Source organism: Aptenodytes patagonicus, chromosome 6 (assembly GCF_965638725.1).
Source record: "Aptenodytes patagonicus chromosome 6, bAptPat1.pri.cur, whole genome shotgun sequence".
NCBI lineage: Eukaryota > Metazoa > Chordata > Aves > Sphenisciformes > Spheniscidae > Aptenodytes > Aptenodytes patagonicus.
Genome location: NC_134954.1, coordinates 52,097,218 through 52,112,728, shown reverse-complemented (window position 1 = coordinate 52,112,728; position 15,511 = coordinate 52,097,218). Strand labels below are relative to the sequence as shown.

General features: G+C 39.5%; 1 protein-coding gene across 2 annotated transcripts in view; it reads left to right on the top strand.

Annotated features, from left to right (window-relative positions):
• Positions 1–15,511, top strand: part of MAP3K20 (mitogen-activated protein kinase kinase kinase 20) — a 96,532-nt gene that overhangs the window by 16,930 nt on the left and 64,091 nt on the right. For both annotated transcript variants that reach the window (XM_076342595.1, XM_076342596.1), the window contains exon 3: positions 14,953–15,040. In XM_076342595.1, coding sequence (XP_076198710.1) covers positions 14,953–15,040 — 88 coding nt within the window. The remainder of the gene's footprint in view (positions 1–14,952; positions 15,041–15,511) is intronic.

Genomic DNA, 15,511 nt, shown 5'->3' with positions numbered 1-15,511 from the left:
GTCTTCCCGGGGTAAACAAGCATACTGTTGTTACTTAGTAAATTTGAAGTCTGCAGTATGAAACCTCCTGCTTTTTCATTACTGTGTTTCTGTGCTATACTGTGAGAAGGGAGAGATTCCTTGCCCGTTACGGCTGTTACCGAGATGAACGCAGAGTAACAGCACTAATGGGATGCCAGGCTCAAGAAATTCAGGGCAAGTGACACTTGATTCCGTAACGACACTGACATCGGCTGTTAGCTCTAGTGACATGATCGTTGCCTTGAAACTGTGACCTGAGCTCCCTTTTTGGGAAACAAAAAACCCGCAGACCCATTTCAAAGGCCAGGGCAGCTGCTTTGTTTGTCTTTTAAAATCTGTATTTCTGCCTTTCTGCTTGGTCAGTGTTTAGAACCATTAAAAAAGTAAACGTGACATGGGGACTGAAATCCTGCAGCTAGAGCTCCTTTATAATTACATATTCACCCACAACCGTACAAAGGAAAATGAGAGTCCCTTTTCCTTTATGTACCGTATTTCAGTTTTCCCTTGGGTTTAAATTGGCATTTTGGACTATGTTCGCTGGAGTCACTGAAGAGCTTATCAGAAAAGGAAGGAAACAGAGGGAGGGAAAGAAAGATAGATTTCCAAATGACAACCTTTTGAATAGTCCAAGTTCAATCCCTAAAACAAAAAGTGGAATCTTTTTTTTTTCTAAATAATGTGCTCTACAGTCTCACCTCTCATCTTGAGAAACATGAAAGAGCAAGTAAAAGAGATGACCCAAATCACAGAGTTCCTTTGAAAGAAGAAATTCAGCTGTTTTGAACACTTACAATCAAAGGAAGTGGTTTCCCTAATTACATGAACTATGTGAAAGCTCTCAGAATAGCTCTTCCACCCCAGGATTCCTTGCACTTTAGAAGTTTGCATAAAAGCTCACATGGAGAATCAGATGCAAAGTGTTTGATTCAAATTTTATTAGGCAGAAGTGAGCATACATTTGTATCTCTGGGTTTGACAGCTGGTTGGGTTTGGACCACAATCCTGGGTTTGATGGATTTCAGTCCTGTACTTTAAAATCTTTCACTCTTCAGGGTCTCCGGTTAGACACCCCTTTCAAGAGAAAAGTGGAAATGAAAAAATGGAGAAGGGATAGAGGGGTCCCTTTGTGAGCTTTCAGTTGAGGATTCTTCACCCTGATTAGGCTGTTCATTGTTGTGAAAATCCATCCCTGTACACAGCTTTTAAAAGAATGAGGAATTTTACTTCCTCTCATTCTAAAGAAGCTGTATATCTTAAAATATGTATTTGGAAGAATTGAGATCTGAGTTCTACAACTTCAGTATTATTCTAGCACCACCATTTACTTCAAACCATCAAAATTCTGAATTCAGTAGAGACTTTGAACAAAAAAGCGGTATCTTCAGAAGGCTATTACACCTTGTGCTTTGTTTTTGTACATACACAATAATAAAGGTATGTTATGTTAGTCTAAACTAAACAGTGAAGACATGAAAAGATGCAGGACACTTCTAAAGGCTTAAGAACTCTGTTCCTCAAGATTTCCTTTTCAAAAAAAGAGTTTTGCTTTTTTGGTGGTTTGGGAGTAATGGGAGCAAGCAATGGAGAACTTGAAGCAATATCAAGATCATTTTCGAATGTAAGCACCTAAAGTTAGATGCATCATTGACCCAATTGAAATGCTCAGTTTTCTCCAAATTTTAGCAAAGTAGAGTGTAATTTTATTTTTGCTCTGTAGGAAATGTCTTCATTTCTCAAACAGTTTATTAGCTAAAAATGTAGTTAGATTTTTAGTGAGAGTTATGAGCATTCATCACAAAAGTGTCTGTCCTGAAAGTGCTAAAGATAGGTATCTAATCTTTTCCTAGCTAAAACTAAAAATGATTCTTCCTTTCCAAACCATGTCTGAAACTAACAAGGTGCTGTCCGTGAGGATCCAATATGGAATAATTCATGGTTGAAATATTAATAAATAGTATATTAATAAATAATGTTTGCAATAATATGCAAGACCATCACACTTGCTCTGCACAACAGTTATCTCCAAATGGTCTTATATTCTCCACTCAGAGCCAACTACAGTAATTACATCCAGATTTGATACAGACAGAGATAATTGATGAAATTGGCCTTGAGGAGAAATCTTGAAGCCCTCCAAACTGCAACAATTCAAACTCAAGAAGGAAAAAAGGCAGAAGGGTTATGATTGCCTTCTGGATATATAGGATCAGCCAAACCCTTTTTATAGTAACACTGAATACTAATAACAAGATATTGCTAAGTCTACTTGGAGAGAAGAAGAAATGTTTCTCTGGGTGCTTATTTCCTGCCAATACTGCATCTTTCTTACAAGACTTAGCTTTCCTAAGCTCCATTTCTTCTTTTTTTTCCCAGGCAGAAGCAAGGACTTTCCTTGGAATCGGGGAATTGTCTCCTAGAAGTGAACACCCTCAGCAGGCTGGTGGTGTTGCAAGTAAAGTGCACAGCATAGTAGCAGCACACGTGGAAAGGGAGGGGAAATGTCACGTAGCCATACAACACTCTGACAGGGTGGAAAAGAGTTCTGGCTGTGCCGTCTAGAGAGATGTGTCTCAGGCAGCGAAGTTTTGTGATCAGTATTGCTAGAGGATGATTTTGCTTGGATGAAGGAGAATGCTTAAAGTCATCCCAACCTTGCTTGACCTGAAGGTGGCATGGAAAATTACATTTGCTTGTGTCTGATCCTTGATGGGAGTTGATTTCTCCCTATATGTAAATTAGAATAGTCCTCAGACGAGTTTTTGCATACCTCTGTATTGGAAAATGCGAAGCTGTGGTATATGCGATGCTGTTTTTCTTCCACACCACAGGAAATGTTGCAGGTTTGAATGTGCTCTGTGCCACCGAAACAGGACGGAGCTCCTGGGCCCAAGATTCAGCTTGTGAGCTCAGTTCATTGTAGTGAACTTCACCAATCTAATCCTTGTCGTACTTGGAGCAGAAATCAAACAGCTAGTAATCATGCGAGGACTACGGGCGTTGCTAGAATAGGAAGAGAAATGCCAATTCTTTTTGCTGCCCTCAGATTCAGACTGGAATTGTCGTTAGCTGCAGCATGTTGCCTCCTCTTCGGCTTTTCAGGTACAGCCCGTGGGAAAGAGGTTTCATTGGTATGCTGCATGACATGACCCCGGTCCTGAAGTTCCTGTGGGCTCATATAATGCGGCGTTCCCACTTCCTCTTTGCTGTTTCATTTATTGCAGGTCCTCGGGAAGCACTGTGCAGGGCGATGGAGGAAGTAGTGCAAGTCAATTGTTTTGTAATCACAAAATAGATGATCTCCATTTTCTAACTGGCCTTTTAAACGTTCTTAATCCCCCATTGGGGTATGTGTGTGGTATTCCTCTCACATTTATTTCTGATGTCTCTGGAATTTTTCTAATAAAATGATGAGAAAATTCAAATGAGGTCTGAAGGTGCAGATTACTGGTGTAGAAGTAGAAACTCACAAATGGAGAAATGCCAAAGCTGAACGTGGTTGCAAGATGTTCTTTCCCTTTACATGTTTATCTTAAAATGTACTGTGGTCACATTGTGGAGTATTATTGCAGTATTGTTATTTTTGCATTCAACTGTCTTCTATTTATCATTTTTTCCTACATCTGTATTCTTTTAGAAATTTTGGTCTGTTCCTGTGTGTGAGTTAGGGCAGTTTGCAGTAACATTTTGTATGCATTGGAGAATGAGAATTAATGGCATGCGTGATGCTGTGATTTTTCCACATTTCCAACTCTCCTTAGAGGAAATGCTCCTGGCTTGCATGTGCTTTGTTCACCAAACCATCACAAAGGAGTTGGAGCAGATCTCAGGCTTTGTGTTCTCAGTTTGGCTCGTTACTCAGTTTTGCTCTTTCAGGTGGGTTCAAACTGCAGAGCCAAAGTTGCGGCACAGACATGGGTAAAGGTTACGGTACCTCTGGTTGTTCTGTCATAACTTTGGGGAAGGAACTGGCTCGGGATATTGCTGTTTGATTGGAGAAGAGCAATGAGAAAGTCAGACTTTTGGCTTAATTTGGTATCCTGTGGTGGTACAAAAACTGTGCGAGTTCTCTGCTCCTTGTAAGTCTGCTGTTCATGAAACTCAAAGCCACTGCCTTCATAGGATACCAGGTCATCCTGTAATTAGTCTCTGTCACTCTTCTAGATAGGTTCTTCTAGATTTCCACTTTCTACAGAGTTCAGGGATACCGGTATTCAAGTTATTGCCTTTTTAAACAATTTATTTTGAGACTGACCACTTGTATTCTTATATAGATAGCATGTCAACATAACTTAAAAAAAAGGTTTTCTTTTCTGAGAACAATTTTTTTATAACAAGGATTAGAAATGAAATAGTTGTTATTGACATATCTATGTAAGCAGATAGCTATAAAGAAGTCTAGATAAGATAAGAAGTTCTGTGTACAAGAAATTAATCAAAGAGAAGTAAGGGAAAAGCTGAAGTTACGTGTCAGAAATATATAGTACAGTAATACTAATAAATGTGGTTTTATGACACTAAAACCAATTTTTAAATATTGCTAGTTTTCCTCTAAGGTTTTTATCTTAGGCATTGTTTTATTTGAAATTTTTTAGTCTTAATGGAAAAAGATTGAGCTACCTTGAAGGTAGCCTGAAGAATCCCAAGAAAAAATAAACAGTGGATCTACTTTGCATAAAGGTAAGAGCTTGAAATTTCAGGAGGTTTGTCTAGTTTCATTTTTTGACCATCGCTACCCAGTATGGGTAGCATTTGAGCCTAGCTTCTAAGTAAAACACAATTTTCAATCTTAGACAAAGAAGAGTAACTTTTCTGAAAAGCAGGTAAGGAATTTATGTCCTGAACCTTCAGTTTTGTTGGGAATGGAGACTCTGATCCATAGCGGTCTAGGTGGTAGTGTGGACATTGCCAGAGAGCTGCTGTGAAGTCTGTTGTTCTGACTATTACTTGATGGCATGGGCCTGGCTGAAGGGCAGTCATACTTAGCTGGAGAAGGTACAAGTCAGATTTTGGTGGAGTTGGGAGTCCTGTGTTCCCAGAGACTGTTCTTGCTTATGTTCTTGCCAATCTCAGCAAGGTGAAAAGGAGATCTGGCTATAACCGGGGGAAGGATGCTTGCTGCTTAAGTCATGGGAAAGAGAAAGAATACTTGGTAAGTCACAGAGACAGCTTGCTGCTCTGGATTCAGGAAGGAAGGTGATCTGTCACTAATACATGGTAAAACCAAAACTGGAAGCAGATTCCTGGTAAAGACTTCACCATGATTCATGGTGGATTATTTGGACAGTTGCACATGAAACCATGATGTGCGTCATTCAGATAATGCATTCAGATAATGCATAGCAGTCAGAGATTCAATTATGGTGACAACTCATTTTCTTGAAAACCCCGGATTTTGTGAGCTTGTGCTATGGCATAGGTAAATGTGGCATTAAAAATGCTTCTCGTCTGTGGAGGACTCTCAGACACTTCAGCAGAAGAACGTCTGTAGTTGGCAACTATTTTCTCTCCTTTCTTTTATGCCTGCTGGTCACAGCCGGAATTTCTGTGCTGAAAGTTTTGTGTCTTTTTAAAGTAGGTGGTCTCTGGGTAGGGAGTGATTCTTTGCTTTTCTGCAGGGGCAGGTCATTTTTGAGTAATAACTGGGGAGAGCCTTCTACAGAGCTCTGATAGCCCGTGTGGAAAGCAAAACCCCACATGGTTCCCCAGCAGTTGCTGTTAACATATAACAGGGAGGTAACACATCTTGTGATGGGCTTTTTTCGTGAGGGTGGGCTCAGCCTGTCTGGTTGAGGAACGTTTTCTGGAATTATAACAATCACTGGGATTCCAACAAGAGGGATCCCCATCAAGTGCTGTCCCTATCATTAGCTACAGTAGGTTGGCTTTATCTACTCTGAGACAGGCTTAAAGTGAGTGCTCATCAAGAACATGATGACTTTTTTTCCTTGGTTAAATTACAGTTTTCATGATCAAGTTTGAGAAAATACTTTAGTGGAAAGATCACAGCTGCTCTAGAGGAGTGGATCAGGATCCATGAGTATAGCTGCTGCTGTCTCTGTTGGAGTCTGTGCTAATTGTTCAGGAAAAGCCACTGTATAATGAGATTCGACTTGTTCTTCTAAGTTATCTTATCCGGGTTCCTTACTAATACTCTGCAGACCTCAGAAAAATCACTGCTCTAGCTGCATATGTATGGACACGGCCTTTCTCCAGATACCATTTCTTTGACATTATTTTCTCTTCTGTTGCTCCTAAGCACTGCAAGAGACTCATTGAGAGGGAATTGGTTTTGCTCATCACTGTCATACCAGAATGTCTTTCCAACAGGCACTCATGAGACACATAGTGACTTTGATCTCAGAAATAATTTCCTTGGATATTTTTCCATTTGTTGAGTCTGGAAAGATTCAGGTGTTGCATATTAGCCATGATATCTGCTCACCTGTGGAGTGAGCAGGGAGTCAGAAAGTTTCACGTTTTGTTATTTCCTTGTATTTTAGAGGTGTCATGGGTTTTGTTGGTGTACTCTGTAGTCAAAGCAGGTTTGTGTTCAAAACAGTTGTGAGTAAATGGGAAAATTTCCCAACACTGAGAAGAGAAATGATGATTGCTGAAAATAAACTGCTCAATGGGAGCTCAGGTATTTCAAACCTGCTGTTTAGTCCACTCATCTATTGTTTCTATTCAATTGCTGGTATTGCTTTGCAGCTGGAGGCAGCTTCTTGTGCTAAATCTGCCTGAATGAAATATTTATAACATTGCAGGATGTTGCTCATTTCTAAACTCTTACACCATTACAAATACATAGTTTATGCATGTTTTGAAGGGTTTTACTAACTGTGAATAACACTAGTGAAATCCAAATGACTTCTTATTCTTGGCAGATCTCCCTTTATCAGGTACCTTAATATTAAATGCTGGTACAATCTCAAGCTGTATGCTGCAAAATGTAACACTCCTGTGGGATATGTTTGGGCATTGTGGATTTCTAGTTGAAATCTGTGTGAAAATGAGTTATTTGTCCATGATCTTTGTGCCTTTTTTTTTTTCTTTCTGGTAAATGGCAGTGTAGTTGTAACTCAAAATGTCATTTTCAAGCTTATTAAACCTTCTGTAAGGATTTTCTGCAGAAAGTGCCCTTGCTTAGTTTTACCCTAAATGCTGCAGCTTCTGTTAACAGCCTCTTCTCTCATCGATAGCAAGTTTTTAACCCCCATCATGAGGAAGACCAGCACCATGATCCTGCAGTTGCTCGGTTACTGCTGGGTGGGCTCCATGTGGTTATTGTACTTGGCTGATGTACATCAGTGGCAGGATCGAGCCAGTTAGCTTGATCTAACTCCCTCCTTCTGCGTAAGGCAGGAGGTCTGCTGCCACATCACAAGGAGAGATCTCCCTGTGGTTTTTGGAGGGACCAACCTGCTTTCCATGAGCTGAGCAAGCCTTTGCAGTGTTTTGACAGGGATGTTCTGAATTTGCAAGAGAGTACTCCTAATTCCATAGCCTTCAAATTATCCTTAAAACTGCCAAGTTATGTGCAAAGATTGCTATAAAAAGTTATAGGAGATTATAAAATTCAGTTTTCTTTTCAAATGGTCGATATCCAATATATTTTACTACTAACATGTCCTACGGTGTTCCTTACCTCCAAAAATGCTCATACACATTTGCTACTGCATAGTGCAAATGAAATATTTTAAAGTAAATTACATAAGATGGGGTGAACCTGTAACAGCACATAATAAATTTATGTCCATATTCCTTCAGCGCGGTATGTTATGACAGTTTAACAGAATTGAGGTATCTTGGTAATGTGCATTTTTTTTTTTTTTTTTCCTTTCTTGAGGATTTCAACCTAAAAGTCAAGGTATTTAAAGTGTCTGTTTCTACCACAGTATTTCCAAAAATGAGAATTGTGTGGTGATATAAAACAATGGATTTAAAATAATAAGATGATTATATAGCAATGAGAATTTATTAGTTTCCTTCATATTTCCACTTTTAATCTCTGGGACTTGTAACAGTGTAGGACATAATTTTGGATGCAAATTTGATGCTTTGAAACATTTGCTCAATCAAAATGCTTTTAAATACATGTTTTGTATGTCATTGTAGATGTACTTAGGAGAATTTAATTCTGTTCTTTACAGAATTGCTGGTGGCATCAATCTGAGAATGTAATTTAACCCTTCTTTTCTGTGTGGTTTGTGAAATAATATCCCTATAACACTGAACATATGGCTATCTTCTAAGACATAACAAATGCTGCCAGAGTTTTAACTTGTTAATGGGCTATAGAAAATAGCTTTTATTTCGGATATGTGATCCTCTAAATGAATACTAAAAAAGAACTCCAAACCCACACAGCTTTAAGTGATATGCAGCCATAGTTTTAAGAACTATGACTGCCTTTTGAAAGGGGTGGCAGTGCATTTGTGCTGGGAGGGTGCCTAGAGCACTCATCAAAGCATGTAGTAACTCTGCTTATTTGCAGTTAAGAAAATCTCACTGAGGATTCTTTGGCTTTGCCATGGTCATGTGGTTTTCCTCTTGCTTTGTTAATATCAAAGACAGTTTAATAGGTTTAACAAACATTCTCTGAACTGGGTAATCAGTGTGCTTTGCTTATTAATAGCTTTCTTCTTGGGGACCCCAAAGCACAAAACCTTCATCTATTTTTTTTCTTAGAAAAATGTATGAGAACAGACAAAACAATAGGCAAAGTCCTAAATTTTTATTTTGTATCTGCTTGATTTTCTTTTTAATGTTAAAAACTGTAATAATTGCATAACATCGCTGCTGTAAAATTCTTCTTAGTAGTTTTATATTTCTAAAATTCTTTACGTATCCCTTTATTTGTTGCATATTGAGAGGAACATTTGTTAGCAATGATAGAACGTTAGTTGTCTAAGACTATGGCATGATAATAACCCAGAAAGAGCTAAATGACATAAACTATTTCTACATCCTGCTCATTAAGAATTGTATTCAGTTTAACTTTCGAAAGGAAAAAAACAATGAAGTAGTAAAAATTATCTGCTGTGGGTCATTTCTGGCTTCGATCAAAACCTTAGCGTGATTTAAAAAGAATCATCGTGAGGCTGTATAATATTTATGTTAAAGCATGTAAAACATGTAAATATCTTGTGAAAAGGTATGCAATTTTTTTGGCTCAATGATTTGTCAGCATTACATTTTAAAAAAAAATCATAAGCCTGTAGGATTCTAAGATGCATATTTTACTAGTGTTTTGTAGCTGAACTGTAGCTTTAGATGCTGATTGTCTTAATACTGCATCTGTAAAATGATGTTTGGGGCTCATTTACCTAGAGAAACTAGTGTGTTATAAGAGACATCATCCCTTATTAGACATCAGTGAATTTACAGGAGAGTACTCCTGAGGCACTGGAAATGGACACAGACTGAATGTATTTTTGAGCAGGAATCTGGAAATAAAGGTTTGGGATTGATTTGTGTTAGCATTCTATATCTTTCTGTATGTGGTTCTCAGTAAATAGAATGATTTTAATAAAACATCAGCTGGCCTCTTCCAGCTGCGCTTTTATTAGACTGTAAAACCCCCTGAGAGTAGCTAAGTTCCAACTCTCCCAAGAACATGACAAAGGTCAAAGCCTTTAAAATGCTGCAAGACTTAGGAAAAAATATCTTTTCAAAGCTGCCTTAAGTGTGTCTAAATATCTCCTTAATAAACATGGCAAACATTTCTTTGGAAAAGTAAATAACCAAACTATTGCACTATGTAATAATAAATATTAGAAGGCAGTTAAGGAAGTTGTATTAATCAGATTCCTTAAGTAGCTAACCATGTCTAACCCTGTAATTTTGCATGGAGTGAAGGTGCCTCTTGCTGTGCAATTAACTGATTTATTAACAGGAGAGTTGGTTGGCTGCTGGCTGACCTGATGGTCTCACAAGGGGCTGCAGCTATTTCCCGTGTTAATCCTAAACCAGCGTGCTCAGACCAGGGTGGAAGGACGGCCATACTTTGTCCTCTCCGGCCAGTGGCTCCAAAGGGACCTGGAAGAAATGGTGATTAAGTTGCTGTGGGCCCAGTTTGCCTGGACCCACGCAAAAAAGTCTTTTGATACTGAAAAAACTCTGTGGACAGATGTTCTTTTGCAGATCCAGCTGTGCTGCTGGAGTAGGCTGCTAGCCCAAACCCTTGATCACTTCTCTTGACTACAAGTGTGAGTGCAGCAACTTTCTAATGTATTTCCAAGGAGGACCAGAGTAACTAAAATATGCTGAGTTGTTTGGTCTTTGCTAACTTTAGCTGCTGTGGGATAGGGAGCTCTAACAAGAACAGCTGCGGCTGGTATGAGTAGCTGGCAGGCAACAACACAGCTGTACGCAAAGTGCCTCTGTCCACATCCTTTGCCACTGCAATTAAAGATCTGACGATAGGGCCTTGTCTGTGTTCCCGAGTAATGCCAGCTCAGCATCAGGTGGCCATTGCCCACATCTGCAGTCAGCGCTGACCTTGAAGATCTCATCAGAGCTAAGCTGCGTTTGCTGCTCTTGCTGCACTGGCACTGGACAGAGCAAAAGCAAGCTAGGACTTGTCATCCCAGTGAGCTGAGGCTTGTGCTGCTCATAATGAGACCACACTGTCCAGGTAGCTTGCTTTGTCCCCTCGTCTGCTGCTGGCCACACTCAAAATCTGTGTTGGTGGTTTCTGTTCAGCAACTGCTGAACACAGACAAGGCTTAGAGGAGGACCCTGTTTTTACCTGCTGAAAATACTGAGGATATGAGTATTCATGCATAGTTGTTTGTACTAGAATGTTAAGAGCCATACTAGCAGGTCTAGAGGCAGCTGTAGGGTGATGTCGGTTGTAGAAGATGTAATTGACATTTTCACATATGTCAATAAGCAGAGATTAAACAGGCATAAAAATAAATTAGCCGTTAAGCACTGTGATCTGGACCATGGTTCACAGGACACAATTAGTTTGTACGCTGAGGGATTACCTGAGTTCCTAAGTCTTATACTGTAGTTGTCTTATGAATTGGGTTTGATTTACAGTAATGCTACAGGAGTCAGTAAGTGAGAATTAAATCAAAATGTTTTTAGTGTAATTTGCTCTGACCTTGGATTTCATGATAGTGGTTGAATTACATAAACAGTGGATTAGGTTTGTTTAGACTTCTGAATCTCTTTGCCTTCAAGAAATGGCATCTAGTCTGTAATTCCCTTCAGCAGGACTCAAGAGAGGGACATAATTTCACCCATACCTGTGTTGTAAGTACAGGGTGAACAGTTTTAGCGTGGTTTGATGATCAGTACCAGGCTGTGACTAAGCTTATCATGGGACTAAGTGTAATATTCAACTCCACTGCAGTCACCTTGTGTGTCTGACTGGGTCTGTATGTTATGTTTAAGGAGTTTGTATTTACGTGTTTGGGTTGTGCCTTTCCTTCAGCTGAGCTCCTTCTAGTTCTGCTTTGATCCAACATTTAAAAAAAAAATTAAAGAAAAAACAAACCTGTCTTTCACACAGAAAAGTAATATAATGAAATAACTGAAGACTTGTTATTTGTCATCACCGTGGCTTTAGGAAGGAAATTGATGCTCATTTAAGTTGTGTAAGATAGATAGCAGCTTTACTGGGGGAAGCGAATGTGTCATGCCCAAGCCAGTGAGGGCTGGCTTCTTCAGTGGCCTTTAGGCAGACAGGTGCATGGCAGGATTTTCTTACAAGCATTTAGGCATTTTGGATTTACGTATGAGTGTGATGCTTAAAGGTGATTCTAAATTTTCTTGTAAGTGCCTAAGAGACCTTTGAAATACTGGTCTTTAACCACCACTTTGTAATTTGCTATCTGAAAGTCAGTCTTTCATTGAAATATGGTACCACCTTGTCAAAAAAAGTACAAAAGCTTCAGAGATGTGGATTGACTTGCATCTGGTTCTCACTGTAAGGAATAAGTGTCTTTAAATTGGCTAATAGAGTTCACAGCTGATCTACAGCAACTGAAAAGAGCAAAACATGAAAGGAATAGTCTAGAATCGCTAGTGCTAACAACAGCAGAGTGATTAAAAGTGTTTAGAAAGGATTTCTTTCAGAAGTAATGGTCCTTAGAAAGACCTGGCAATTTTTTCCCCCCAGTTCTTAATTTGGGATATCTGTGGGCAATTAGTAGGTGCCTTTCCTTATTCTTAAATGGAAGCTTGCTTTGGTGTCTGTTAAATCCCAGTTTAGAGTATGAACATCAATGTGAAGATGATAGTATTAGCCACGGTCGACATAGCATTTCTTCATACTCCTGGAATGTGATCTTAGTGTATAATATACTGTAAAGAAGATAATCTTAGAAAATAATTATTTTTGAATCTCCAAATAATAAAAGCACTGTGTGTCACTATGCCTGTGGCAGCGAAGGACTCATCCTCTTGGCCCGGTGCTCCTATCTTGCTGCTTGTCCATTTCATGGTAGGTTATTGGTAGGCCTGGGTTTTGCTGGTGGTGTGGCTGCAGTGCAGCCCCTCCTGTTGTCCAGTGACTCTGGTGGGCTTTTACTGGATCCAGCAGTATCTTGTGTGAGATGGAGGACAGTCACTGGGTTCTGCACATCGCTGTGGTGGAATAGGGAGCTATGGCACTTGGATGTGTTCATCATGTGGCTTTTTTAATCATTCTCTAAAAAGATTAATCTAGTACTACTTCTGTAGTCAGGACCTAAATACATTATGCCATGGGAAAGTTAAATGTGAGGCCAGTCAATTTAGTTCTAATGACCTGTTGAGGTACATGTATTGTAAACTTCAAAGCACTTCAAAGCACAGTGCTTTGAAGACATGGATTTTTAAGTACTGTACAAGAAAATAGTTTTATTCTGCTCCTCTTGACCAAGGTGTTCAAGAAAAGATGGTCTAGATAGTTTGTCTAATGTTGTTTGTGGCCTGGTATTCCTGTCTCATTTCTAACAGTATTCAGGTAGGCAGTCAAGGAGTATTGGGTCTCCTGGTTATCTGGCAGTAATGCTGGTAGGAATTAGAGGACATTCCCCAATGTAATATTTCCTAAAGAAGATAAAGACATAATGCAAAAGTTTTTGAAGTATAGGGATCTTACATTTGCTAGTCCGTGGAGATGGAGTTTTGAATGACTAGGCTGTCATCTGCATCCTCCAGCCTACTGAAGGAGGTTGGAGGTACAGCTTGTGAAATGGGCAATGCTGCTGCTGCTGGAGTCCACTGCCTTGGGAGGCTGGTGAGGCTGCAGCTGGAGGGCAGAGCTCCTTCTGCCGACAGATCCCTTGCTGATCTGACAGATCCCTTGACTTGCTGTAGGAGTGTTGCTGTTTACCTGCAGGTGAGTCTTCCCACATTTGCTTAGATAGCTGCCAATTAAATTATTTTGTGGACTTGTAGGTGAGTCAGTCTGCAGTACGATTTGTTGAAAACAGCATACATTTAAAAAAATTACTTTTCTGGTGTTGTGAAATAAGATGACTCACTTCACGGTAACACTGTTTCCCTTGCTGAGCAGGCTAAGCAGCATGAAGAACTAGTGCAACCCAAGTTAAGTTCAAAGCTATAGTTAAGATTTAATTGAATATGTGTAAATGTCGGTGCATTACCTAAAGATAAAGGTCTTAATTCAACACTGTGTTGAAGTTACTCAGAAAAGACTTTAAACAACAGCAGCAAAAAATTGAGCCATCTGACGCCTTTATCTGTAATCGTGCAGTTATGCACATGTATCATGGTACCAGCTATAAAACATAGGCCAAAAAAATGCTGTTGTGCTATGTCTATACATTTATTACAGTAGCACTAGCTGATGTACCATGGTTTTCTGCATCAAATCTGCTATAGTCTTCCTGTTTTCAGTGAATCTACAAGGCCACAAAATGACTTAATTGGCAACTATACGCAGATGTGGGAAGACTCACCTGCAGGTACACAGCAACACTCCCACAGCCAGTCAAGGGATCCGAGAAGGGATCTGTCAGATCAGATACTTTTGATAAGTTCTGAGGAATTAATTGTGATTTTGTTCTTGTTAGATGCTCTTGATTGGTATGGAGTTAACATAATCTCAAAGTCTTAAAGTAATGCATTGCTGTATAGGAAAATATATAATAGTATATATCTGTATTTGCATAATATGTATATTTGTGTAAAAACATGTGTCTAAAATCTCTTGAGTATTTATTTTAATATACTATAGAGGCGAAACTGTTGAGACCTTGAAGGAGACATCTGACCTTCTTTTCTCTCAAAAACCACAGGGACTATGTGTCTTCATTTCTGTGGATACGTTCTCATTCTGTCACAGTCTTTTTCTCAAACCTAGAAGCATTGTTCAAGTGGAATTTGAAGGTTTTGTATATTTATCCAGAATTTCCAAACATCTGCAGCCTGCTCTGAGGAGCAGTTTCAACTGCACTGCTGGCTGTTTGGCAATCTCAAGCATGCTTGCTGTGCGTATTCAATCAGAGTCTACAGCGCATGCCTGGAAACTCCATGTTTCCAGTAAACATTGGACGGAGCTGTGTGTGCATGGTATGCTCTAACAGCCTGAAGCACTGGACTCGCTGAACCCATAGTACTTTGTGCATAAACACAAATTCTGGATAGGACTGCCACATCTGTGCCAAAAATCCCAGATCTTTCTTTGAACTAAGTTTTCCAAAGACTTAGCTTCTACATCTGTGCTTTGGCCTGAAAGAATAGTCTGAAATTTTTTTTTTTCTCCCCCAAACATATGAAGCATTCATCTGCCAAACTCTCTCATGAGGTTTTCAAATGCCAAGCATTTGTGTACAGTCTTTCCTAGATACGTGTGTGTGTATGTGTTTGTTATATATATATGTATACCTGCTTGGGTATAAAATAAACTATCATAGTAAATGCCCCATTTTTAATTGTCTAACTTGTTTGTTTGTTTGTTTTCAACAGGCAGAAATACTCAGCGTGCTCAGTCACAAAAACATCATTCAGTTCTACGGAGCTGTCATTGAACCTCCAAATTATGGCATAGTTACAGGTAAGGATTTTTGTCTGACCTTTGTCTTGATTCTGTAAAACTCCCATGTTACAAGGTATTAGCTTTACCCAATTTCAGTGTTTTGCTAATTGTTCTGGCCTTCTTTGAATGTTAAGAGTGCTCGGCACCACCTGCCTCATTGTAAATAGGAGTGCTGGAGGTAGGAACCAGGCTGGGAGCGTGGCTGGTAGCAGCACAGAAGCAGTTGGAGCCTGGAGCGTTCTTAATGCACAAACTCAGCACTCCTTTAAATAGAAGCTTTCACTGTGTTCTCTTACCCTGTTCTGTGTAATTGCTTTTCCATTTTAACTGATGTGTGACAGAAGTAGAAGTTTTTATGATATGAAGTTCTGGCAAGTTCTGTGAAAAGGGAAGGCTGAGAGTCTGCTCAGAGCAAAGCTGCACTGTGAATTCTGCCTGTATTGAAAATAGGAGAATCTGCACTGGGAGCTTCCGAGCTGTGGGAAGAGC